Source organism: Gastrolobium bilobum, unplaced genomic scaffold (genome assembly GCF_033153095.1).
Source record: "Gastrolobium bilobum isolate Gb01-03AN ecotype WA unplaced genomic scaffold, APGP_CSIRO_Gbil_v1 utg8637, whole genome shotgun sequence".
Classification (NCBI taxonomy): domain Eukaryota; kingdom Viridiplantae; phylum Streptophyta; class Magnoliopsida; order Fabales; family Fabaceae; genus Gastrolobium; species Gastrolobium bilobum.
Genome location: NW_026898325.1, coordinates 331,954 through 359,857, shown reverse-complemented (window position 1 = coordinate 359,857; position 27,904 = coordinate 331,954). Strand labels below are relative to the sequence as shown.

At 35.0% G+C, this 27,904-nt stretch overlaps 2 protein-coding genes and 1 pseudogene across 3 annotated transcripts; all 3 read right to left on the bottom strand.

Moving 5' to 3' along the window:
• Positions 1-372: 372 nt before the first annotated feature.
• Positions 373-1,796, bottom strand: LOC133314938 (myb-related protein 308-like). Its single transcript, XM_061516491.1, has 2 exons — positions 1,199-1,796; positions 373-1,068 (listed from the first exon to the last, which is right to left on the bottom strand). Exons 1-2 carry the CDS (start codon positions 1,459-1,461, stop codon positions 549-551), a joined length of 783 nt encoding a protein of 260 aa, XP_061372475.1. The 5' UTR covers positions 1,462-1,796; the 3' UTR covers positions 373-548.
• A 3,496-nt stretch (positions 1,797-5,292) lies between these two features.
• Positions 5,293-8,528, bottom strand: LOC133314939 (probable L-ascorbate peroxidase 4, peroxisomal; annotated as a pseudogene).
• Positions 8,529-14,498: 5,970 nt separating this feature from the next.
• Positions 14,499-21,983, bottom strand: LOC133314930 (synaptotagmin-2-like). 2 transcript variants are annotated; one of them, XM_061516480.1, is made up of 12 exons: positions 21,873-21,983; positions 20,841-20,939; positions 20,677-20,727; positions 20,453-20,576; positions 19,638-19,756; positions 19,448-19,549; positions 17,272-17,346; positions 16,427-16,503; positions 16,082-16,328; positions 15,649-15,999; positions 15,406-15,534; positions 14,499-14,715 (listed from the first exon to the last, which is right to left on the bottom strand). In XM_061516480.1, the coding sequence occupies exons 1-12, from the start codon at positions 21,981-21,983 to the stop codon at positions 14,587-14,589; spliced, it is 1,614 nt and encodes a 537-aa protein (XP_061372464.1). In that variant the 3' UTR covers positions 14,499-14,586. The 2 variants fall into 2 exon arrangements, with proteins under 2 accessions (XP_061372464.1, XP_061372465.1); XM_061516481.1 differs by having other exon boundaries at positions 16,082-16,340; positions 16,436-16,503.
• Between the last annotated feature and the right edge of the window lie 5,921 nt (positions 21,984-27,904).

The window sequence follows — 27,904 nt, the reverse complement described above, 5'->3', positions numbered from 1 at the left end:
GAATGATGTAGAGTTCAATTTTTTAAACGTCATTTTTCTAATAAAAAATATCAACACCTACACTTCAAGTTACCAAAGATTGTTGATAATGCAGAGAATAATAAAATTAATTATGAGAATTCACACTAACATCGTAGTTATGATATGAATAAATAATTGAACTATATTTAGTAAAATAGAATAGAAACAGTTGTCATTCTAACTGGAAAGATCTGATCCTACAAAGAATAAAGTTTATACACTTACATATGAAGCAGTTTTTTTTTTTTTAATCTTCATCTTTCTATGGTGGAGAAACAATAAATCAATATCAGACCTTTATCACATTTACGAATAAAGAAAACTAAAAGAAAAGAAAAAAAAAAGTGGGGGGGGGAGGAAGAAGTACACGAAGAAACGGAGGAAAATATTGCGTAATAATGTTCAAATGTACTGGTGGTGCTGTATCATTTGCATCAACAACTAATTAGTTATACAAATTACAGAAGAAAAGAAAGTAAGAGAGTTACCAAAATTAATGAATTTCATCCTCTCATTCCTCTCCAATTTCATTTCATTTCCAAGCTTCTATAATCGAGAACATTGGGTTTCAAGCCCAAGAAATCATAACCAGAAGCAGTGGTGCTCCCAGTACTCGTGTTGCCAATATTACCATCAATCCCACAGCTGCAATCTTTGCTATTCTGCAAACCCAAACTGCAAGCAAAGCAAAGGCTTCTCCCTATGATGATTTTGTTGAATGGTTGATCAGGTTGAGGCTGATGTGGAGGACTAATTGTTAACTCAAGGTTCAAGTCAGGACAACGTTCTAAGGTGGGTCCTTTGGAATCTTCATTATTCTCCCTATTATTGTCTTCTTCTTGTTTAGTAGCAAAAGATATTGTGGTGGCAGCAGCAGCAGCAGCAACAGCAACAGCTGATACATGATTGTGAGAAGGCTCGTTGAGAGGCCTGTGACTTGCAGGGTCAATTCCTCTGCTCAAAAGCTTCCTTCTTATATGAGTATTCCAGTAATTCTTTATCTCATTGTCTGTTCTTCCAGGTAATCTTCCAGCTATTAGAGACCACCTATGTTATTTCCAAAATCCATGTCAATATTTCATTTCATTCATTTAATCAAATGAATAAATTAATAATATAAAAAAGTAACTCTTTTTTTTGTATAATATGATATAATATGAGCTAGCTTATTACTTACTTGTTACCAAGGAGACTATGGAGTTTGATGATGAGTTCATCTTCTTCTTCGGTGAAATTGCCTCGTTTGAGGTCAGGTCGGAGATAGTTGATCCAACGGAGACGGCAACTCTTGCCGCAACGGAGAAGGCCGGCGGCTTTGGGGAGAGAGCGCCAGCATCCCTCACCATGAGCTCGAATATAAGCTATAAGGCGATCATCTTCTTCTTTGGTCCATGCACCTTTATTTGTATGAGCTTTCTCACAGCAAGGTGACCTACCCATCTTCCACTATTCCACTATTCCACTATTCCACTTCCACTTTGGGTTGAGTTGAGTTGCTCAATTTCTTTCCTTCAGAGATGTGTTGTATGGTGATATTCTGTGCTGTTGTTTCTTGTGTTGCTGCAACAATAAGGCCGGCCTTGGTAGAAGTTGGGGTGTGATTTTTATAGGCTTTTGACCCAAAGAGAGAGAGAGAGAGAGAGAAGGAAGTGAGCCTCAGCCTAGTAAAGTTGCTTCTAGATGTGAGTTGGTGAGACAGGTTAGAGTAGAGTGGCTGGTAGCTTTCTCTCTCTCTTTGATGATATTACTATATTGGCATCAATGATACAAGACATTAACTATGGGTTAGGATATATTAAAGTATGGGCAAGGCAATACGAGATGTGATCTCTGCCCCCTTTTTATATATAATCTTACACTTTCCCCCAATTTGAAACTCTACTTTGCTTATCTTTTGCTAAATGAAATAAATGAAATAAATTTATTCAGTTATCAATTCTTTTTTAATAATTGTCGAATGAAATGTGAAGCTGTTGTTATGTAGGGACTAAGCCACTTCTGGTTTTAATCACTTTAGATTATAGATACTACTCCAGGGCGCGTTTCGAATAAATACTTTTATTTATTTATTTTAAAGCATTTTCATTTTTTTAAAACAACAGTCAAATTACTCTTTTGTGTTTATTTTTTGGTGGGTAATGGCTTCAATTATTTTTTTTTTCCTAATTTTATAAAATATCTTTGCCTTTTTTTCCAATGAAATCACCACCAAATATAATTTGAATTTGATTTTGATGCAATTTTAATTAAAAAAATATTCTTATATTTAATGATATTTTATTTAAATTATGTAATAAATCTCTTATTTTATATAATTAATAGTATAAAAATTTATTACATGTTTTTCCTGTGGTACCTATATCTGGTTTATGTTATTAATTAGTTATTACTGTTATGGTATATAAATTCTTAATAATTCATAAGATATAATTAAAAAATAAATACTTGACAAGTTACTTTAAATACCTATATCCTTAAAAGAAATATGGGTAGTGAAATTTTTTTCCATTAAATAACATGTCAATAAAAAAATAAATAATAATGGAAAAAGTTATATAATATAATAAAATCAAACTCATAACTTTCTTTGGTAGAAAGCGAGGGATTGCAACCCAAAGAAAACAAAACAAACAAGAAACACTCTAAGAACAGGATATTGAAAAATTACATACGGAGAACCTACACCATGCCAAGCTTAACCCTTAAAAAAACTTTCTCTTGATAGTAAAAAAAAACGATAAAGTTTATGGTGAGTAATGGCATACTTTGATTGTAGAGCGACTTTTGCAAATACTCATTTGTATTATATTTTAATAATTTAAATGAATAAATGTTACTTGAAAATTAATTCAATATTCTATATTTAAATGTTATATTATATGTTCTAATTTGTTTATGGGTTTACCATTTCTCCATCAATATTTAGGGTTTACCAGTTATATGCTTTCTCTTGTTACGTGTTGGGAGTGAAATTTAGGGTTTAATTAAATAAAAAAGTTTATTAAGTTAGTTGTAAGCGGGTTTCCCGAAAAGAAATGTATCGGTAGTTTGGCTATTCATGTGCGAAAGCATAGAGATGGTAATGGTAGTTGTGGTTCTTTATTATATTGGTGCATTATCATGCATGAGAGAGAGAGAGAGAGAGAGAGGGACACGTTTCTAGAAGAGTTGGAAGTTGGGTTCAAGGAAGGATGATGAAAAAAGAGAAGGGAAAAATGGGAAAAGATGAATGAGTGTGGTAATGAGTGTGGTTGTGGTTGTATACGGGCTTTGGCTCACCTTCCACTTTCCGTTGTTCTTTGCTCCAACCTTGTGGTACAAGTTTAGGTAAGGCATAAGGGAAAGGTTGGGATTGGATTGGAGGTGTTGATTCACCTTTTTGTTGTTATCTACCCCCCCAGTTGCATTTTGTACATATATATCCACTCTCTTAATTTCTATCTCTCTCTTCCAATGAATATCAAGTTGATGGTAAGAGTTACTATCATGGGTACAAGTTGCTTTCAAGTAGGGAGAGCAAGAGAGAGTAAAAATATTCACTCCACTTGGGTAATTATTTGTCAGTATTTCACCTACCTTTTCACTAATTTTTTCTCTCACGGTTCTTGCTATTCTAATCCAACTCTTTACCCGGTTATATGTTGAACATGATTTACATCACTACTCCCAACTAACTAATGAAGGCGCACAAAAAGCGGGGGAAAAAAGGACAAATGAATGTGCACACACTTCACAAAATCCAACTACTATGTTTTATTTTTCTTCAAACTGACATAAATTAAACTAGCATATACTGACGAGATTTTCTTTTAAGCACTTATACCAATTTTCTTTCGGTTAAAAAAAAACAAGAAAAATAATCTCTATGTACTCCCTAATTAGTTTAAAAAATAACGGAACACCTCAACCGAGATCATGAACATATATATTCTTACATTAATTTTATGTTGTGTTAATCAGTGAGACAAACAACAATACCTAAATCTATTCATAGGGAACCCAGAAAGTTGTAATGTGCGTGTAATACTAAAATTACCAGTAATAAATGACGGATGAATCGCATAACTGCAAGACATTAATAAATTGAGTATCAGCAATGGTATTGGTCGCTATCAGTTGGGTGCAATTATTATTAGCAATGATAAACCTACTATGGTCTTCTTAGCTAAACCAAAACCGAGGAACAACATAAGGGCGTCTCTCCCCTATGAGTGTTGCACAAAAATGCAAACATCCCCTAAATGGGAAACTCCAAAACTTAAAGAAAAAATGAAAGGAAAAGGGACTCCACCCAAAAAGATTAGGAAGAGATTGGCGTACGATTTGCATTTACATGATTGTTTGTGTATGGTGAGAGCCAGCACATTAACACGAGGATGTCATGTGCTTAGGTACTTGTGGGAGGCTGTCCTAAGAACCCTTACCTACCTCTTTGGCTGTCCTCCACATGTGGGTCTCCACAAACTTGGACCTTTTTCGCTATGTCTGCCTCAAAGACATGTATGTGACTCTAGGGTGGATAAAAGTTAGACGCTATCATTCAAGATTCAAGAAACATGCTGTTCACAAATGACAATAATTTTTATGGAGTTTGGTAACATTATTGTTATTGACAGACACCAACTGCAGATATAGATCTATCTCAACCTGTCTCAGGTTGTTCTTTAGGTCTTCCTTTTTAACTTTTTTTCGTTTGTTTCCTTTTTAATTACGACAGATTATCGACCAACCTGCGGATTATAATAGACGAGTACTATGAGCCACAGAAAGACCCATCTGAAAGTCCATTACCTTCTGTTTTGGAATCTTCAAGACAAAGATGACTCATCTCATTTGAACTAATAATTACCTCAACAAGCACCATATCTGGAGTTTGTCCAGCGATGTCTTTCTTGATAGAAAAAAAGAACCTTCTCACTCCCAATTGCTCATATTTATACTAGGCTTGCCTCATTAACAAATACCTTGATTAACTTCAATTGGATGCATGCTCCTACTCCTTAGTAATATTAAATTTAATGGCTCTCCTTCTACTTGGTTATATATGCACACCATAAGCAAGTGGTGCGCAATTATAAATGATCCAACAGTTAATTATCAATACGGTTTGTTTATACCAGGGAGAATATCACATAGCCAAAGTGAAGATCTATACACAGAACCCACAGGCAAACCATGGGGGGGGGGGGGGGGGGGGGCGAGTACTTTACACAGATTATGTTGCCAAGTTTACATTGTTCTGATTTTCTCACTCAAAACATAAGTACAATAAGTTAGCCTCTTTGAGCATGTTTTGTTGTCTACCCTTTCTAACCTTCAGAGAACAGGAACGCACAAATGGGACTAAAGAAATTTGCATTTAGGTATAACAATGAATGCTCTTAAATGGAGTTTCAGTTGTACTTCTAGGCTATCCATATGCTCAGAATGGCTGTTGCATTATTCTTATTGGCACTAAGAACAAATACGCGGATACTGAAACTGCAAAAATGAACCCAATACTGCTCATTATGGGTCACATATTCGTAAACAACCAAGAGAGATCAACAAAGCCAAAGTCTACTTCGCTCTTTTACGAACTTCATACAAGTAACTGAGGATCACCCCAGCAGCAGTAACTACAATTCTTACAGCACTTTGAGCCAGTGCAATCCCATCCTTAGATGATATCTCTAAACTTGGCACAAACCCTGGCTCTGAAAGTTTTTTATGGGATTCAGATTGATCTTGAAAAAATTGTATCCTCATCCTGCCAGAGGGATACAGTTTAGAAATACGTGGCAGCAGACAAATTCAAGTAATCTAATGATGCATCAACCTCACAGTCAGAACTTAGATGCAAATAGCTATTATCTTCTTCTTTGATTCTTTCGTTAATAGAGTTTAAATCAATACAGAAACTTCTAGTGAATGTCTTGAGCAAAGCTAGTATGGATAGAAGTTACAAGCTATAATAATTAATAGGCAAATATATTTTCAGATTTCAGTTCGCTGTAAATGTTAGCTCCATCAGTGGATAGAAGGAAAACAAGGCCAAGGTATGGCCAGAAATTAGCATAGCATGAAAACCAATGGGGAAAATAATGAAGAGAGAACCGATACACATGATCACATATTAAACAAGAAAGTTAATCTGTTAGTTTTATCACCCAAGTGGCACATGAGATACCAATTCCTCTTCTGATGCATCAGGATAATGGAAACGAGCAAAATAAAACTGCAGAGCATGGTGCTTCCTGGGGAGAAGAAGAATGTGTTATTTATAAACTGCTACTCGATGCAATGAGGTCAGGTCAAACTATTAATCTAATAATTAATGGCATGAAGCCTACAAGCTTGAGAATCATTGGATTTAACAGTAAATAGAAAGACTTATGAATGCTCTTGAGAAACATGAATTGCCAGGAGAAAGCACCAAATAAATCACAAACAGCGATTATGAGATGCTCATTTGGATTAAATAGTACCTTTTCATATAGCTCAACATAACGATGAAGTTCAGGGTCCTCAATAAAGCCTTGTCTGTTTGAAGTTTAAGCAGCCCCACATAATCTTGTTTTCAAGGTTCCCTGAGATCAAAATGATGTTTGGCTGAAAATAAAAAGTCCAAATCTACAAATGTCCTAGTTTCAAGCCAAATATGAGTAGTATTGCTCACGGCTTAAGTCTTACATGAAGTATGGGTTATCAAACTTCAGAGGATCCTCTGTCCAAGGGCCATAAACCCTGATATCTCTCAATTTGCTCTTACCCATATAACACAGAAAAGGAAATAATGTCTAACGATAAGCACACGCCCCAGACTGTGCAACAACATCCTTGTCACAGAGATCCATACTTTGAAAGATGTCATGGAGATGAGGCACACCTGCCAACATCATTCACGTATTCTCATGCTTTCATATAACATTCTTAACCCCGTTGGAATGTTCACAAGACTAAGTAAGCTTAAACAGCAATCAGCACACTTTCACAGCTCTAGAAGATATTTCCCCACCACAACTGAAGGGAAGAGTCTGAACACTGACAAAAATTTGGGAAACTCACCTTGTTTAGCATCAGGAAGCCACCCTCCTTTTGGGGATATTTTTGAATCCTAAAAGAAATAGACAATTACATGAACTAACAAGCAGGGATTTCATAACAAACAATATAACAGAAGTACGGGACAACATACCCTCCTTCAAGGAACAAAGCCAATTGTTGGACCACCATTAACCTCAACCACAACAACACCAGCAAGCTGGAAACACAAGGAGAAAGAGAACAATTTTTCTTCAGATTTACATAACCTTTATGGCTGACAGTTGGTTCAATTCTGAAACTTAATATTGAAACTAATATGATCAAGTAACAAAATAGAAACAAGAAAATGAATCAATAAGTTCCACCTAATATACTACTAGGCAAAAACAATGACACAACATCCATAGGAGATGAAGTTTGAGAGTCATAAAAAATGTCCAAAACAATAATTTGGATTGCAAGTATCCTGGAATCATGAGATAAACGATTATCCTATCACACATGCTCCAACGAAAATTGAAAGTCCATCATGTAGGGTGCCATGGGTTGGGATGTTGAGCTCAAGAAGCCTAAGGGTGACAATGGCCTGGTTAAGCCAACATCCTATAATTTCCATCTAATGAATTCAGAACAAGAGTGACAGTTCATTATCTTAGCACACAAACATATGATTGCTGTGTTAAGAGTATCTAGAAAATACTTCATAATATCATTATCATATCTTAGAATAAATAGAATACCCTAGATTATCTCTTAAGAGTGGTTTCAAAGTTTCACTATATTCCATGATCTGTTAATTAGGACTAGATGTCTAACGTTCATGAAAACAAAGGTTAGTGCTTTGTATTTTGTATCACACATCATTATACATAAGAGAATATTATTCAGCGTATTTAATCTCTCTTTTCTGCTTCTCTACTTAAACCTCCATAATTTCAATAGGATTTATAGGTTTTCATCAAAACTTAATGAAGACAATGACCACCTGGTAAAGGTCTGCATATGTAATCTTAGGGATGCTATGCCTTCACTTCCTTTGTGACATTAGAAAGACAAGTAAACTGAATTATTTCCAAATTTTGGCAAAAATTAGAATAGATTCGATTCTAACAAGAAGGAAAATATGTTATATCATTCAAAGTGAAATAGAGAGAAAAAGTTACCGCAGAAATCAATAGCCTTCTTCAAGCCACCACCAATTGTGGACATCGTGGTTGGCATCGTGTCAGCTGCAAAAAACACAGAGATTAAGTAAGCAGAGGACAAGTACAACATTATCTCAAGCAAAGTTAAGTTACGCCTACCCAAGCAGCACGCACATGACCACCACCCTTCTCCATCTCCTTCAGCAATTTTTTTTTTTTTTTTTTTCACTGAGGATTCAAAATAGAATTACACCTTACATATGAAACTGAGAATCGAATCCAAGTAGTGGGAAGCTTCAACTAATTCTGCAACCCTGATGTACTCCATCAAATCACTTTTCAATTGTGTGTGTGTGTGTGTGTGTTTGCAATGTTTCGGATTCTTTGGAACATTAAAAAAATAAAAATTTAATTTAATTTTTAAATTCTATTAAATTTGATAAGATCTAATAAAAAAAAATTGATTTTAAAATAAGTTACATGAATTAATTTTTTTTATTAAATATTATATTTAATATAAAAAATAAAATCTTAAATTTTAAAATTAATTTAAATATAGTTTATTGCAATAGATTTTAAGCAAAAAAATTAATTTTTTAAATGAAATTAGTTTTTTATTTTATTTTAAGTATTCCAAACACAATGTTTTTTCAAAAAAACAACACAAATGAAGATGCGCCAAGTGATGCGAGGAGCAAAAAGTAGTAGCACAACCAAGTGAAATAAATTCTCAATCTCATTCTCTATCGTTTAGCATGACTAAAATTCCGGCCATTTAGATTTTCTTCACTCTGTATATTAAAGAATGAGAGAAACAGGAGAAGCTACCAATTCTTCTTTTATGTCATATATTTTTAATAAAATTTTGAAAATTATTACCATATCTGATATAACCATAGTTACTTGCTTTAACTATAGGTTATTTATCTAGTTCAGTTTTAGTTAGTTAGTTACTTTTCCCGCTTTCTTGTTTGACAGTAAGAGTATGCTATATATAGCAACTCTCATTTGTATTGTAGCTATCAAGATAATCGAGCCTTGTGATAATGAACAAGCTTTCTTTTTCTCTGTTCTATTTCTCTGCAACTTTCTCTGGTGTTTTCTGTTCTTTTGCTTTCTTGAGTAACATGGTATCAGAGCTCATATGAGCTCTGGTATTCGCTAATCTTTTCTGTTTCTTTCTCAAGTCTACATCATCCTTCTGCTAGCTATAATGGCGAACCAGAGCTCACTACCACCAGATAATCAAATGAGCCCCTTCTTTCTTCATTCAAATGAAAACCCCTCATTGATTCTCGTTCCCGCTCTTCTCAATGGTAAGAACTACCATTCTTGGGTTCGAACAATGACAAGAGCACTTCGATCCAAGAACAAATTTGGCTTTGTAGATGGCAGCATTCCGATTCCAGCTGCGACAGATCCCCTGCATTATGCATGGGAAAGATGCAACATGATGGTCCTTTCTTGGATTACTCATTCAATCACAGAGACCATAGGTCAATCTGTTCTTTGTATGGAACAAGCTTCACAAGTCTGGAAAGATTTGAGAGAAAGATTTTCTCAATCTGATACTTTTCGCATAGCAGACCTCCAAGAAGATATATTTCGTTTGCAGCAAGGAGCAAGATCTGTGTCAGAATACTACACTCAGTTGAAGATTTTATGGGATGAACTTAACAGTCTTGAACCTTCCCTAAATTGCACATGTGCTGCATTAACTCGAATACAAGCAATTAAAGAAAGAGACCACATAATTCGGTTTCTAAGGGGTCTTAGTGAAAGATATGCCCAAGCAAGAGCTCAAATTATGCTCATGCAACCTTTACCAGGTATGAATCAAGTTTTCTCACTGATTATTCAACAAGAACGTCAGTTGAACACAGACATTGTTGATAATCCAGTTGGAGATGAAACTAAAACCTTGTTGAATGTTACTACTCATCAATATGCACCATCTGGAAGAGGCTTTATTGGTAGAGGTCGTGGTGTCTTTCCTGGAAGAGGTCGTGGTTTTATTGGTAGAGGTCGTGGAATCAATGCCAAGATTTGCACTCATTGTGGCAGAACCAATCATACTGTGGATACATGTTACAAGAAACATGGATATCCACCTGGCTACAATCAATATTCCTCTCATAAAGCAAATGCAGTCACTCAAGAAGATAATGATGAAGGTCCTGATGAATTCTTTGAAGATCAAGATCAAAAGTCTCATGATCAAAGCTATAGTTTTTCTAAGGAGCAATATGACAGCATTCTGGATATGTTACAACACACCAGAATGAATTCCAATCATGCTTCAAATTCGGTACACACCAATATAGTCACTGCCAATCCTTCTCAAACAGGTAATTCCAATATTCAATGGATATTGGACACTGGAGCCACTGACCACATTTCCTATAATTCTGGTATTTTTGCCTCAATTAAACCCATTAAACCAGTTTTCATCAATTTGCCAGATGGTTCACAGATTCAAGCCTTTCAATCTGGAGTTGTTCATGTATCTAATTTTCTTACTTTAAATGATGTTCTTTATGTTGAGTCATTTAAAGTAAATCTTATTTCCATCACCAAATTATTACATGATTTAAAATGCTCCATCACCTTTAATGAATCTATCTGTCATATTGTGCAGCCTACCAACCAGAGGATGATTGGTTCAGCTAAACAAGTAGGTGGATTGTATGTGCTAAATCAAGAAACGTGTGGAGATTCCCCAAATCATAGTCAATATAATAGTGTGAATAACATCACAAGCCAATCCATATGGCACTACAGATTTGGTCACTGCTCTCAACCTGTTATGCAGACTATTTGTACCCTTTTTCCTTTCATAAAAAGTCATACTGTTGCTCCATGTGATGCTTGTCACTTTGCTAAGCAAAGAAAAATACCTTTTCCTATTAGTTCTTCTGTAACCTCTCATATTTTTGATCTAATACATACAGATATTTGGGGTCCTTACAGTGTACCTTCTCTTTCTGGTCATCAATATTTTTTGACTATAATTGATGATTTTTCACGATTCTGTTGGGTCATATTAATGAAACATAAGTCAGAAACTCGTGGTCATATTCAGAACTTTGTTAAAATTGTTAAAACTCAATTTCACAGCAATATTAAAACTATTAGAAGTGACAATGGACCCGAATTTCTGATGTCAACTTTTTTCAAAGAAAAAGGTATTATACACCAAACATCTTGTGTTGAATCTCCTCAACAAAATGGTGTTGTTGAAAGAAAACACCAACACATTCTCAATGTAGCCAGATCCCTCCTTTTTCAATCAAAAATTCCGCTTACATTCTGGACCTATTGCATCACACATGCTGTTCACATTATAAATAGACTACCTACCCCTAATCTCAACAACAAAACTCCATATGAACTATTACACAACAAATCTCCTATCATAATACATCTTAAAGTTTTTGGATGCCTTTGTTATGCTTCCACTCTCCATGCTAACCGAACCAAATTTCAACCTAGAGCCAGAAAAACTGTCTTCCTTGGTTATAAAGATGGAACTAAGGGATACCTTTTATATGACCTTCTCACTCATAATATCTTTATTTCCAGAAATGTTGTATTTTATGAATCTGTTTTTCCTTTCTTCCAAACAGATCAGCAACAATCACCTTGTCCTACTGATTCTTGTTTCACACCCATTTATGATGACAACACATCTCATTCCACACAACCAAACTTACCTCAGTATCAGAATCAAGTTACTGATACAACTATTCAAAATCAAAATCCTAGAACTGACAACTCTCCAACACAAAACCCTCCAAAAAGATCCACTCGAGTGAGACAACCTCCACAGTACCTCAAAGATTTTCACTACAATACACCTGCTGCACATGCCATAATCAATTCATCCTCAGGTATCTCTTCTTCCTCTTCTTATCCTTTATCATCAGTATTGTCTTATAACAGATGCTCCTCATCCCATACATCTTTTTGCCACAACATTTCTTCCCATTCTGAACCAAATACATACAAGCAAGCTGCTTCTGATCCAAATTGGCAGCAAGCTATGAATGATGAATTGCAAGCCTTAGAGAAGAACAAGACATGGACCATGGTTGATTTACCAGCTGGCAAGCAACCTATTGATTGCAAATGGGTCTACAAAATAAAACACAAAGCCGATGGAACTATAGATCGATACAAAGCTAGATTAGTAGCTAAAGGTTTCACTCAACTAGAAGGTATGGATTATTTTGATACCTTTTCTCCTGTTGTTAAAATTACAACAGTGAGAACTCTTCTTGCTATTGCAACTGCTCGAAATTGGAACATTGAACAACTGGATGTGAACAATGCATTTCTCCATGGAGATTTGAATGAAGAAGTCTACATGGTAGTTCCTCCAGGTCTTCCTTCATCTTCTTCACAAGTTTGCAAACTGCAAAAATCCTTGTATGGCTTAAAGCAGGCCAGTAGACAATGGAATGCTAAGCTTACTGTTGCACTTCTTAATCTGGGATATACACAGTCACTTGCTGATTACTCTCTTTTCATAAAGCACAAGGGAAGCTCATTTACTGCACTACTGGTTTATGTAGATGATATTGTTTTAACCGGGAATGATCAAGCTGAAATTTCTATGGTTAAATCCTCACTTCATCATCAATTCAGCATCAAGGACTTAGGATCTTTGAAATTTTTTCTTGGTTTGGAAATCATCCGTTCCAAACGTGGCATGATTATCAACCAAAGAAAATATGCACTTGAATTATTATCTGACACAGGTCTCCTAGCTGCCAAGTCTGCCTCCACTCCCTTGGACCCAGCTCATAAACTTCAGAGACATCAAGGAACACCTCACCCTGATGTTCTTGAATATCGCAGAATCATTGGAAGGCTTCTTTATTTAACCACAACTCGTCCAGACATCTCACATGCCGTCCAACAGTTAAGCCAGTATGTCTCCTCACCTATGGACACTCACTTTAAAGCTGCCTGTCATGTTTTACGATACATTAAAGGGTCCCCATCAAAAGGTCTCTTTTTCCCTGCCACAAATGATCTTCGCATTTCAGCCTTTGCTGATTCTGATTGGGCAAGCTGCCCTGACACACGTAGGTCTATATCTGGCTTCTGCATTTTCCTAGGTCCATCTTTGATATCCTGGAAATCAAAGAAGCAGACCACGGTTTCCAGATCATCCTCAGAAGCAGAATATAGGGCCCTTGCACATCTCACTTGTGAACTCCAATGGCTTCAATACATTGTTCATGATCTCCACATTCCCACACTTCAACCTGCATCAGTTTACTGTGATAACCAGGCAGCCATATATTTGGCTCACAATCCCACATTTCATGAAAGAAGCAAACACATTGAGATAGATTGCCATCTCACTAGGGAAAAGATTTTAACTGGTCTCATTCATTTACTTCCTATTTCGACCAAACACCAATTGGCAGACATTTTCACTAAGGCTTTACAACCATCTCAGTTCCAGCTTCTCATTGACAAGTTGGGGCTACTTGATATTCACCTTCCAACTTGAGGGGAGGGTATTACCATATCTGATATAACCATAGTTACTTGCTTTAACTATAGGTTATTTATCTAGTTCAGTTTTAGTTAGTTAGTTACTTTTCCCGCTTTCTTGTTTGACAGTAAGAGTATGCTATATATAGCAACTCTCATTTGTATTGTAGCTATCAAGATAATCGAGCCTTGTGATAATGAACAAGCTTTCTTTTTCTCTGTTCTATTTCTCTGCAACTTTCTCTGGTGTTTTCTGTTCTTTTGCTTTCTTGAGTAACAAAAATTATAAAACCTTTACTTCTTTCGTCGATTTCGTTCACGGGCCGTGTGGGGTAACTCACAATATCAAGTCCAATTAAAACAAGGAGTAAACACCCTTTTTAGTCCCTGTCAATATCTACGAAGTCCTTTTTAGTCCCTGACAATAAAAAAGGACCAAATTGGTCCCTGAAATTACAAAAAATGGGTCATGTTAGTCCTTATGTCAACTCCCAAATATGTAGAGTGACCCTACTTTCAGTGACCAATTTGGTCCTTTTTTATTGTCAGGGACTGAAAAGGACTTCGTAGATATTGTCAGGACTAAAAAGGGTGTTTACTCTAAAACAAGATACAGGTTCACACTTCACAATATCATTATCAGAACGTATTTAGTTAGTCATATATGATCTAGCCCAAACCAAATCATGTATGTGCTTTTACTTTCAAACCAGCTTTTTTATTTTTACAGACATGCATGCACATGATTAGCAAATAAATCAATCTACCTCGACAAGAATTCAAGAAAACATTCCCTACACTTCATGCAAGACTCAATTTTAAAGGAAGAAAAGAGAAAAAAAGGAAACGGGAAAGCGTAGATCCATGGAGAATTTTATCAACCAGCTTATGAAGTTCTCCACTGTAGCTCTATCTGGATGCGACCGTTCTTGGAGTCTATAAGATGGTATTTCTCATTGATCCTTTTGTTAGCAACAACATCCGCAAGACTGATGTCAGCGTAACCCAGTGATTCCTGGAACCGAAAGGAGAAGAAAACAATTAAACTCAAATCACATTAAAGTAACGTGAAAGGTAAATAACAAAACATTGCACACTTTTGGGATAAAGCCCTGCCGTTTTAGGAGAAAATATCCATGCAAGACAGGAATTAAGTAGACTGCAATACCAAAAAAGAGAGACAGAGAGAATTAACCCCCACCACCCACCCAAAATAAAATAAAATAAATTGCTGGTGCATATAAATTTTTATTTTTTCGCTAGGTAAAGCAAATCCAATGAATACTTCAGATTTCAGAAAAAAAAAAAGGCGCTCGATGAAGTATTCAGAAGCAAAACATGTGTAATTTGATAACTTTTGTCCAATATATATCTTACGTCCAATCAGCATGGAAGAGATCCTGCCCGTATCTCCCACAAAATCAAAATAACGTTCCTCTGATCTGAACTAAAGAAGTCAATTTCATATTCATTAAATTTTAGAAACATGATAACCAATCACCTTGCATCAAGCATTTATTTTGTTTTTATGGCTCGTTGCATCACATATTTCTATATTTGGATCTTAAATTACTAAAATGTTTGTGATAACCCACAATTATTTCAATTCCTTCCAACAATCAGAGGCTCCCTTACTCTCATTTTAGCAGATGAGACAGGTAAGCTCTCTGAAGGTTTACTGATGAAGAAGTTGTGAATTTTATACCTTCTGACGTAGCAAGTTTCGTGATGAAGTGCTGACAACCTCCATATGTACTTTGTCGTTAGTGGGAGGCTCCTCCACCATAAATTGGAACTCCTCTTCCCACCTTGGATCTCTGTTCTTTTTCATGGTCTTATAATAGTAAACGCAGTATCAGTATCATCTCATACAAAAACCAACTTCAGATCGAACGTAACATAAATATGTACTATTTCAACAGTATAATACTTTATTGGGATCCTGTACCTTAGTCTTTCTCTCTTCCCCTCTGAACATAAGACGTACATGTGGATTAGTGTGATGTTTTCCTTCAACGTCTAGAGCTTCGTGGACTATAACTACGAGCAGACCTCCACCAGCAGGAGTGCCTTCAGGAACTTTTTTAAATGAATGCGTCTCTTCGAAACCCTTGGCCAAGTCTTCCTCCCGGAAAGGTTTATATGTCAATTCAAGAACAATCTGCCCGCGGTTCTTCTCATTTTGGACATCGTTGGGATCCATGTTTTTAAGGAGGTCAAGAGTAAAACTTTTAGGTTCTTCAGGAGGAAGTTCTTTCAAAGGGATCATGTTCATACCCATCTTGTCATGCTTCCCAACCTAAGCAAAGATACAGAACAACGTTCAATTCAGATGCAGAACAAGAAACTTGAATATAAAACTTTCAGAAAAGGAGATACACCTGCTCCCAGTCATAAACATGAAGCTCTAAAACCTGGGACTCGGGATCTTTAACAACCAAATTAAATTCCTCATTCCATTCAGGGTTCAAGTTCTTGTGCTTCACAGTAGTCTTTTTCGACGGCAGGTTATCCCCGGTCAGCTTTAGCTTCACATAAGGGTCGGATGCACCAAGAAGATCTTTCTTCTGTAACTTCATTGCTTTCAGAACCTTTGCATTTAAAATTCCAACAGGCCTCTTCATGGCTCTAAGATTCCCAATAGAGTGTACAAGAAAAAACAGGAAAGAGTTAAAAATAATTACGAACATGTAATGAAAATATTTTTGAAAAATGTAAAAGCATACTTTGTTGGATCTATAATTTGAACTTCCAGGTTTTTGGGCCATAGATACATATTTGCAACCTGATCTTTGATAATCTCCTGAAAACAACACTCTTTAAAGTTTTAAAAGCCATAAATCTTTCAACCAACTCGTGATAGCTAAGAATAAAGAATAAAATAGCAATACCTAACTGACACCACCAGACCACTTTAATCTTCCAGAAGCAGCCCTAAATTTTTTCCCTCAAAGAACTGTGAAGTAACATAGAACAAACCCACAAACCATTCATCCTCTGACCTCTACACTACATTTTTTCTTCATGTTCACTTCTATTATAGCCATCAATTTTTAACATGTCTGTTACTATTTATTTAGCTACCAAATTTGTATAGGTCACATGCATACAGAACCTGAAATTATTCCATGATTAATGCTCTCAATCATCCTTCTACACGTAGGGGATTTTGCGCATAAACAGTACATACACAAACTTTGATGGTCAGCACTCTGCACTAAGAGAGTCTCGTATATTTTGAAAGGGAAATATGTCTCTTCAGCTACTGCAAAGATACTGTTTCGTGCAGCATTCACATGTTTTTCAGGATACAGAACCGTATCCTAAAAAACATATGTCAGCTAGAGATAATTTTTTTGCAGCAACAGGATATTAATAGAACCCATTTTGAAATATGATAAACTTGAGCAAATATTTGTACATTTCTACGGTAGGAGACTGTCTATTACACGGGGAGGTGACCACTGCTGCTTAAAGCGTAGAAGATGAATATAAGCAGCTTTCTCAAACACCAAAAATAGGAGAAAGAACGAAGAATTCAAAACAGAGAAAAAAAAATGCGGTCATGTACCTGAACAAACCTGTAGAGGCCAGGAATAGACATTAGATCAGCCCCTATAAGTTTTAGACCAAAATCAACATGTGGCTGCACAAAAAAATACGCCAAAGCAAAATAGAGAGAAGATAAGTATCATTTATAAAACCAGAAATGCAGCATGCAGTCCTCTTAAGTTCTACATCAACAGATGAGTCTTACAAGAATAATTGTCGAGTACATGTCAATCTTGGGCATAGAATATCCTCAAGATTCAAAATAAAAATAAATAATAAGTTAATTATGCGTAAGAGACAAAAAAAAAAAAAAAAAGGTTAGAAGTTCAAAATAATAAAAGTTTATCATAAAATGGCAATGATAACCTCGTAAAACATTATCATAGACATAAACCAAGATATTCCTACAACCACAAATCATTTACATCATTATATATAAGGAAGAAAACCACCTAAAAAATAATGTACAATCACCATTAAGTTTTCAGTGCTCGAACAACTAAAAGGGTAGGAAAACAAAGGTTATTTGAACCTGATCTCCTTGTTGACAAAAACTCAAAATTTGATTAATGATCATCACTTCTGTAGTCCAAGAGTCTGGCAAAACATTTTGGAAGTCACCTTTCGGTTTTAAAATGTTTAAAATACCAATGACTTTGATAGACAGTTTTGGTATACCAAGTGCAAGGGTTGTCTATGTCACTCAATTTATGAGGAAATATGTAATGAAAGTTTAAGCTTGTAAAGAACCGATTCAACCCAAAAGCTTAAGCTATTGGGTGAGACTACATTAATGATTTTATATATCTCAACACGCCCCCTCACACAAAAGCCCACTGGGCTTGAAGGGTGGACGATGCAAAGACCCACCTACTTGTGTGAAGAAAGAAATTCCACTAGAAAGAAAGTGGGGGGCGGTGAGGATCGAACCCGGTACACTGAGGCTCTGATACCATGTAAAGAACCAATTCACCCAAAAGCTTAATTGGTTCTTTACATGGTATCAGAGCCTCGGTGTACCGGGTTCGATCCTCATCGCCCCCCACTTTCTTTCTAGTGGAATTTCTTTCTTCGCACAGGTAGGTGGACCTGTACATCGTCCACCCTTCAAGTTCAGTGGGCTCTCGTGTAAGGGGACATGTTGAGATATATAAAACCATTAATGTAACCTCACCCAAAGCTTAAGTCTCGGTGTACTGGGTTCGATCCTCACTATCCCCTACTTTCTTTCTAGTGGAATTTCTTTCTTCGCACAGATAGGTGGACCTGTGCATTGTCCACCCTTCAAGCCCAGTGGGCTCTCGTATGAGAAGGCATATTGAGATATATAAAACCATTAATGTAACCTCACCCAAAGCTTAAGCTTTTGGGTTGAGTTGGTTCTTTACAAAGCCCAATTTCCAATGAGCCAGCAACAAAAGGTTGAGTAGAAGACCTTCCTATTTCAAGGACTTCATTATGGGCTGAAGGGAAGTAGATCCAAAAGAATTAGTTAATTCTTTTAGGGATTTTAAGCCTTTTTAATTACTTGCTAAGTCAAATTACAACTTAACAAATTATGAAATATAAATAGCCAGGTGCCCAGGTGGGCCTAGTAAAGAAGGCATGAATAGTTTCAGTAATCCTTCTTCCTCTTCTCCTTCCTCTCTCAAATACTCTTTTCTTGCTTCTTCCATTCCTTCCAATTCTGCTCTTACTACAAAATAAGAAGGAAATTGTGATTTCTACATATTGGTGGTCCTTAAATACAAAGTCTGGTATTCCTCACAAAGAAAAAAATGGGTCTGTGGTAAACTACATTCTTAAAATTTTCAAGACTAAATTGGGGACAAAATGGCAATTCAAATATACATGCAACAGAAGAAGACAGTTATATCCAGAATTTAACCATTTTCAATAGGAAGATCCTGCATTGCATTTGTATATCACTAGATCGAAATGAAAGAACTGTATTAGTTCCTCCTTCCCATTAAGAACTGAAATTCCTATCATCCATTAGATGGCTCCTTTCAACAGTAATACCAACCAGCAGTTACTCCTTTTGGTGTCAGAATCTGCACTTAAACATGGATACAGATGACCACAGCCAGTACAAAGCTATCAAATACTCCACTGCTTGTATCTTGCATATGTGAAAATGCTTTACATGTATTCAAGTGGTCAGTAGGAAAATAATAGACCTAACCGTCACAAACCTTTTCCATTAGAGACACATAGATGTTGGCAAAGCAAGGAAAGCTTGGTACCAAAGGTTTCAAAGTAATACGAGGTGCAAGAAAAACTTGCAAATCCACTACCTGAAAAAGATTCAAAATTCTCAGCATTCCTCCCACGTTGCTGCTCTTCCCACTCACTCACCGACACACACAAAATGATTTTTTGTACCTGAATAGTTGCTTTCAACCCAAATTTCTTAACTGCAATAGTGACATTAGGATTTCCAGCCCATTTTACAGAAGGCTCCATAATTAACTCCTTCTCATCAGTCGCATAAACTTTCATTCCTATCCAGAAGAAAATATGCATTCAACAAAAATTACTGAAAAAGTTCATATGCAAATTGCAAATAAGTTATCAAGAAATAAATCAATCCTATGCATATAAAACAGCACAGAAGCTACTTTCCTTTTTGACCAGAGATGAAAAACCTTTCCCAAAAAAATGTAATATATAAAAGGTGCCTCCGACAAGACAAGTGAAATCCAAAAGAGGATCTTATGGTAAAATGCATCATTTAATAGATCAAGGTTTCTTCAAACTCTAAACAGAATTTTATTCCGACTTGTCTCGTAAAGTTTAAGGAAAGTAGGACCGTGATAGATGTCAGTTTCAAACCTTAATATTTAACCAACGCATATTTATTTAATTAGTGATATTTGAGCAGTAGTCAGAAAATTGACGTGGAAAATGAGCCATATCTGAAGATATGTATTCTTCAAGGTGCTATATTGCTTTTTCTAACATCATCCAATCAAATGTTGGTTTGTTATCAAATTACCTTTACCAAAAAGCACAACTTATCTTTAGAGCCAACATTATTCACTTATAAATTGTGATCTCTACATCGCCTTAAAAACAATATAAACCGGGTGAAAATCGGATACTAATACAGTTTACACGGCATTGGCAATATCTTCATTCTCTGAGTAAACAACTAAAAGGTTCTTATCCAAGAATGCATCATGTCAAGATTAGCTAACCTTGAAAAGTTGGTGGCAGGGACCCCAGGGTGAGCACTTCGAACTCAACAGAATCAATTTTATATTTTGGGATCTGCTCAGCAATTATGGGTTTTGCAATGTTCTCTGCGGTCTTGCATATTGCCTAAATAAGAAAATAAAGCGCATACTCAAACAAACAGACTAGGAGAAGCAATAATCAAGATGTTAATCGAAAAGGGTTAAGAAATATCCAAAATATAAACCTTGTCAAGGTACGGCCACATATATTCAATAAGCTTGTTAAGCCAGTCAACCTTCAGAAGAAGACAAACAAATAATAGTGCAGTTGTCAAAACAAAACGAAAAGAAACAAGACTCATAGTGCATGGTAGCGAAGTGACGGATACCGGGTTTAGCAGTTGCTTACCCGATCGAAGTCTGGATTTTTTATCCAAAGTGGAATTTCAGGAATCATTCGTTGCAAAGTTTCTGCCTCTTCCTCCACCAATGGCTTGATTTCAGGATCCTGTCCAAGTCAGCAGGTATCAGTACTTAAACCACTGTACACAAAAATGCAGAGATTTCAAAGAATCACGAGACAAGTCACATACAATTTTCTTTCCTGATTGCCTAGTGTGTGTGTATATATATATATATATATATAGAGAGGGGCAAGATATTCTAACTACCGAAATCTTTCACTACTAACTTACTACCCATCACATTACCATTGGATCTCTCAAAAAGTTTTTGAAGAGAGAGAAAATGTTAATCTAATGGTGATTAGATAGGTAGTAAGTTGGTAGTAGAAAATTTTGGTAGTTAGAATATCCCTCCTCATATATATATATATAGAAAAACATTTTCGAAAAAAGTTTATCTCCGGCCATCCAAAACTACATCGTTTTTTATTTATTTATTTCCTTGTATTAATTGATTTACTTTTGAATGGTTATGATTTCTTTTTTCTCTCTTTTCCTTTATCACTATTGATCCTCACTATTGATCCATCTGTGAACGATCCATCTTTGTACTGTTATCTCAAGCAGCTTGATAAACAGCCCATATATATATATATATATATATATATATTAGGATTTTTACTTCACCTCATTTAAACCAGCTTCTTCTTCTTTTCTTTTTTAATCTAGTTTGAAGTTCCGCATACAAATAGAAATAGTGCTCCAGATTACACAGTGCAGCTGTTAAAGTCACAGTTTTCTAAATTCTAACAAGGCACATAATAAGAAACGAAGCATTATCATCTGCGATCCTAATTTACAAGAACTTGTTAGCTAGAAAGCACTGCTTAGTCCACAATCAACGAAACAAACAGAATCGGGCTCGTTGCATAATTTGTGACCTGAACATGCATCTGAATAATTCTGAAGAAAAGAGAACAGAATATAAAACATGATATAATTAAAATGTGTTAAGAATCAAGTTTTGTATCACGTACGTTAACATGGGAGGGTTGAACGTAAATGAATAGAAAATAGCCAGCAACAACACCAATGGAAATGCCAATTCCAAAGCCAAAAAACCCGAAAATGGTACTGAAGAAACCCATTTTCGATTATCAAATCTGTTTCCCCCACCGCTCGCAACTGATCACGATATCTCTCTCCTTCCTTCTAGTGAAAGTAAAACCATTTCACGAAAGCGTCACTTCCAATGTCTTAATTCGAGCTCTCCTCGGATCACCGTTAATACGTGTAATGGAAACCTATTTTGACCAAAAAATTAAAAAGACTAATTCTACGAAATAAACCGAAGCAATTGAGAAGTGACGGACCAAGAACGCAAATTATCACATAATTCTTATTATTACACTTTCTGTTTTTGTTTTAAATGTGTGCGTTTTTATATATTTGGTGAATGCCACACCACAAGACATTTTTAATATTTTTTAGGGTTACAATTTAATTTTTTTAAATTTTTTTGTAAATTACACTAGTTGATATAAAACCAGATTTACAACTCTATTTGACGTGAAATTTTTTTGATTGTTGTGTGTTGGTCGTGCAAAAGTAGATTAATTATTTAGAAAAATAATGTATTGGGAATTATTATAAGATGATATTTGGGGGTGCGCATGACAACCTTCCCGAAATCAATTCTTTTTTAATTTCTGTTCCCGAGAACAGAAATGGATAGAAAACTCGTTTGGTAAAACCGATTTATTTTTTTTGTTCCCGAGATGAACCAAATTGATTTTTGTGCTGGGGAACAGAAAAAAGAATCAGAAAATTTCTGCTTTTTTGTTCTCGGGCGCACAAAATGAGAAACATTTATCTCTCTTAATTCACTTTCCATCTCTACCATCATCACCACCACCATTATCATCCCAACACGACCACTGCCACCATTGTCGCCGCCATCGTCGTACCACTGGTGCTGTCGTGACCACCCTCACCACCACGATGCCACTGTCACCATCACCACCACCTCCACCCATGACTACCACCATGCCACCATCACCACCACCACAACTACCACCGCTGCAACCACCACCAACTGTCACTGTCACCACCACCATCACCACTACCGCCATCAACCACCACCATCATCATCGCAACCACTCCCGCCACCGTCACCATCAGCACACCACGCCACTATCACTGCCACCACTACCACCACCGCTACCATCACCATCACTGTCACCAACCACCACTATCATTGTTGCAGCCACCATCGACACTGCTGCCACCAACCACCACCCCCGCCACTACCACCACTGTCGCCGCCGCCACCGCCACCATCACCACCATCACTGTTACCTACCACCACCGCAGCCAATACCACCACCACCACCATCTCCATGATGCCATCACAACCACCACCACCACCACCATGTCACTGCTACCATTGTCGCCGCCACCAATGTCACAACCACCATTGTCGCAGCCACTGCTGTCATCTCCACCACCACCACCATCATGCCACTGCTACCATTGTCGCCGCCACCAATGTCACAACCACCATTGTTGCAGCCACTGCTGTCACCTCCACCACCACCACCGCCAACACTACCATCTCCACCACTATCATTGCTGCAGCCACCACCGCCACCGCCACCACCACCATCGTCACCATTACACCACCACTGCCACCATTACCACCACCACCACCATTGTCACCTACCGCCACCTGCAGCCACTGCCACCACCACCACCACCACGTCACTGCTACCATTGTCATCGCCACCAATGCCACCGACCACCATCCCCCCACCATTGTCGCAACCACTGCTACCACCGCCATCGTCGTAGCCATTGTCATCACAACCAGCACCACTATCATCACCACGTCACTGCCACCACCACCGCCGTACCGCCGCCGCCACCACCACCATGTCACCCCCGCCGTCGCCACCACCACCACAACCACACCATATGGAAAGGAAAGTGATGATCTAATTTTTTTTATATTTAATAGGAATTATTTTTTATTATATTATTTGTTGTGTTATCGAACACAATTCTCATTCTCGGAATAAAAATAGAACATGTTATCAAACACATTTTTTTTCTTAGAAACTGGTCCAAAGAACAGAAATAGAAAATAATTGTTTCTTTTCAGAAACAGTGCTAGGGAATAGAATGATTGTCATGCCCACAGAAAAGAATGGTTGTTTCTTTTGATATATTTTTATTTTATTTTTTTGTAAATTTATAATTTTGGCCTTAGCCATTTGGGTGATATTTTATTATTTTTTATAAGAAAGGTAAAATAGGCATATTTATTAACTTTTTAACTTTGTTAGTGAGAGACTTGGATGGAAAAAGAATACAGGGGAATAAATGATTAAAAAAACACAAAAAATGAGTGATTCAAAGGCAAACCACATAGGTATTTGAACTTTTCCCTTAATTATTCATATTCCACATCCTAATGTCATTTGCTATTTATTTACACCATATGTTTTTTAATCGATTTATTTATTTACTTATAAAATAAAATTTATTTCACTTTCATATCGTTATGTTATCTTCAAAAGTTGTTTCTCATATTTTAATAGTTATGTCAACAAGGTATTTAATTTTTTATTTATTCGAAGTCTAATTCCTTATATTTTTCAAAAAAAATCATCTTCTTCATTATTTAGTTATAAAATAAATAAGACTTGTATATCATCAAGCCTATTTTATTATCTAAGTTATGATCTTAAAAAAAATAGTTATTAAACATAAAGAACACACCACATTTTTTAAATCGCACTAAATCAATTTGTATATTTGAATTGAACAGTGAATCAAATATAACTGCAAATCGAACCAAATCGTATTGTATTAGTATTCAAACCAAAGCGTATATCTGAATCAGATAATATATCCGAATAGAATCAAACAAATACCAATATTTAAAGGTGATCTTTTGAAACTTTAACGAATTGATCACCTTAGGTTTGTGAAAAATTAAGGGAAGTGTATTGGAATGGAATTTCAAAGGAATTTAATGGATTATTTTTGGACAAAAAATCCATCTATTCGATTAGGATTTTAATGGATTGAAAAAAAAGTCACGTGGTATTCGATTAGGATTTTAAAAGATTATTTTAGAATCCGTCCAAATCCGTTGGTATTCAATTAGGATTATAAACAATGGAATCACAATCTCGTGGTATTCAAAAATGCGACAATTTTAATGGATATTCTATTGACGTGGATTTCGTGAGACTTTTTAGTGAAAAATATAGATAGGATGCCTCTCTCACAATCTCACCATAACCTCTAGAATTTCTTGAGATTTCTTTATTGCAGTGTTTTCTTCTTCTTTTGGCAGGTTGACCCGTTCGAAATCGGATTCCGCCATAGAAGCTTCATCAAAATTCAAAAATAACATATTTTTGAGCGATTTCATTACAAAACCCATAAACAACAAACCAACGAGATTTTTTAGTCTTTTTTTGAGAAATTTTGAAAGTTTAAAAAGTTATTTTTCAAGCTATGAGTCGCAGTTTTTCTTGACACAAAAGATGTGATTTTTGTATTAAAAACAATATAAATAGTGGAAAAATAATAAGGAACTTAAAACCCTCAAACCAATTTTCGTTTTACATCAATGAAACAATATGAATTTAAAGAAAGATTGAAACTTTCATAATATGAATCCTATATTTCGTAACAATACATTCATGAACGAAATTTCTTCACTATATGGAAGGATTTCAAACAATTTTTGTGTCAATAGATAACTAAAAAATTATTTTTCAAAAGCCCCAAAGCAATTTAAGATTTCAATGTATCGATTGAAAAAAATTTGAGAAATTTTTTAAACTTTCATATAATAAAATCCAAGAATTCAGATTTGAAATTTTCTTATGCATATGATATATGGTTATAAAACTCTTATCACATAGAACAAAAATTCAAAGGTTTTCAAGATCAATTGCAAAAAATTCCAAACAAAAATTTATCATGAACTTTAGGCTCTATATGCAAATTTAGAATTATTTTAATAATTAAAAAAATTGGGTTTTATAATCACATATGCATAGCTGTGATACCAAATGAAGAAGATAATTTTCAACTCATTGGTCAAACCCAAGAGCATGAACGAGAAAATGTTAATGCGTGGAGGACTGGTATAACTTTAGATATGTGAAGAGCTGTTGCTTAGTAATTTTGAATGTTTGTTAAAAATTATATTATGTTTTATTGATTGAGAAAACTATATTAGGTTTTATTTTTTTTAATTAATTTTATTGAATTTTTTGTTTATTTTTTTATTGACTATTGTAATTTTGAATGTTTGTTAAAAATTCATACGGATTTTTAAAATCTTATAAATTCAATTAAAATTCTTTAAAATCCAATCTTATGAAATCTTGATTGTAAAAAAAGTCTTTTGAAAAAGTCTCTAAAGTCTCTCCAATTCTAAAATGTCTTTTAAAATTTGTAAAAAGAATTATCTCAAAAAAAGTCTTTTAAATTCCTAATCCAATACACCCCTTGTGTTATTTTTTTATGAGAAATATTATACTTACAACCTATTTTTGTTTACAACCTTTTACGACCATATCTTAACCGTTGATTTCCGTCAATCAATGGTTATTATTTTCGCAAATCAAACTCATTAATTAATATTTAATTTGCAATATTGACGGAAATCAATTGTTAAGATATAGTTGTAAAATGTTGTAAACAAAAATAGGTTGTAAATATAATCTTCCCCTTTTGTATTGACTCTTGTAATTTTGAATGTTTGTTAAAAATTCATATGATTTTTTAAAATCTTATAAATCCATATTATCCTTTCAAATCTTATAAATTCTATTAAAATCATTTAAAATTCAATCTTATGAAATATTGATTGTAAAAAAAATCTTTAAAATCTCTCCAATTCTAAATAGTCTTTTAAAATCTATAAGATTTTTTAGTTCAAAAAAATATTTTAAAATCCTAATCCAATACACCCCTAAATAAAAATTATTGCTTTTTTTTTTTTGTAATCAAGAATTATTGCTTTAACTTTTACATCCCATTGCAAATAATAATTATTATGATTAATTTATTTTAAAATTACTTAAATGTTATTTTAAAACAGACGTCCACACATTTTATGTTATAATAATTAACTTTAGATATTTTAATATATATCAGTTTGATTTTTTTTCAATAAAAGTTAACTAAAGAAAATATTTGAAATTGAGACCTATAAATTTTGCTTTAACAGAAAAGAAGGGCATGTAAGTTATACAAAAAATTGATGAAATACACATAAATGAATTTATAATGTAATTTTGATTCTTGAAAGAGTACATTGGCATATTAAACAATTCAAGATAGGTTATCAAGAGAATGGATCGTGCAATCTCCGACGAGGATAATGTTTGTGCACATTGGATTGCTATTTTGAAACACAATTTATTCAGACACATCTTCTAGAGCTTGATATCCTTATAATTTATGGTGTAATAAAAGGTTACAAATTTTTGATTATTTGGTAATCAGTTATTTATTTTATGGGCATTATGTCCCTTACTTTAAAAATAAAAAATAAAAAAATTATCTTTTTCAAAAAAATAAAATAAAAAAATTCAAGGTCTTGGATGATTTAACAATAATGATATAAATTATTTTTAATTTACTTAAACTAATTGAATTATAAACAAAATTTAAATTCTATATCACATCTTACTAAAAAAAGTTATGTGATAATATTATAAGAAAAAAAAAGAATACTTTTATTATAATGAATTGACATTGTTATTAATTCCGTTAGACTTGTAATCTTTGGTATTTTAATATATTCAACAACAACTTTCAAATCTTAACAGATTTTGATAAAATAACATGGAGATTTATTTTACGGCCCTTGAGGGATGGCTTGGATACGCAAGTTACAGTATAAATTTTCGGTGTGATATGAAATACCGAAAACGACGTCACGTCGAGGGACAAAAGTGTACTCCGCCCCGCCACTACGCCACCGAGCGAGTTCACTCACTGTTTTAAAGAGTGACGTGAGATTGCCCCATCGACGGAA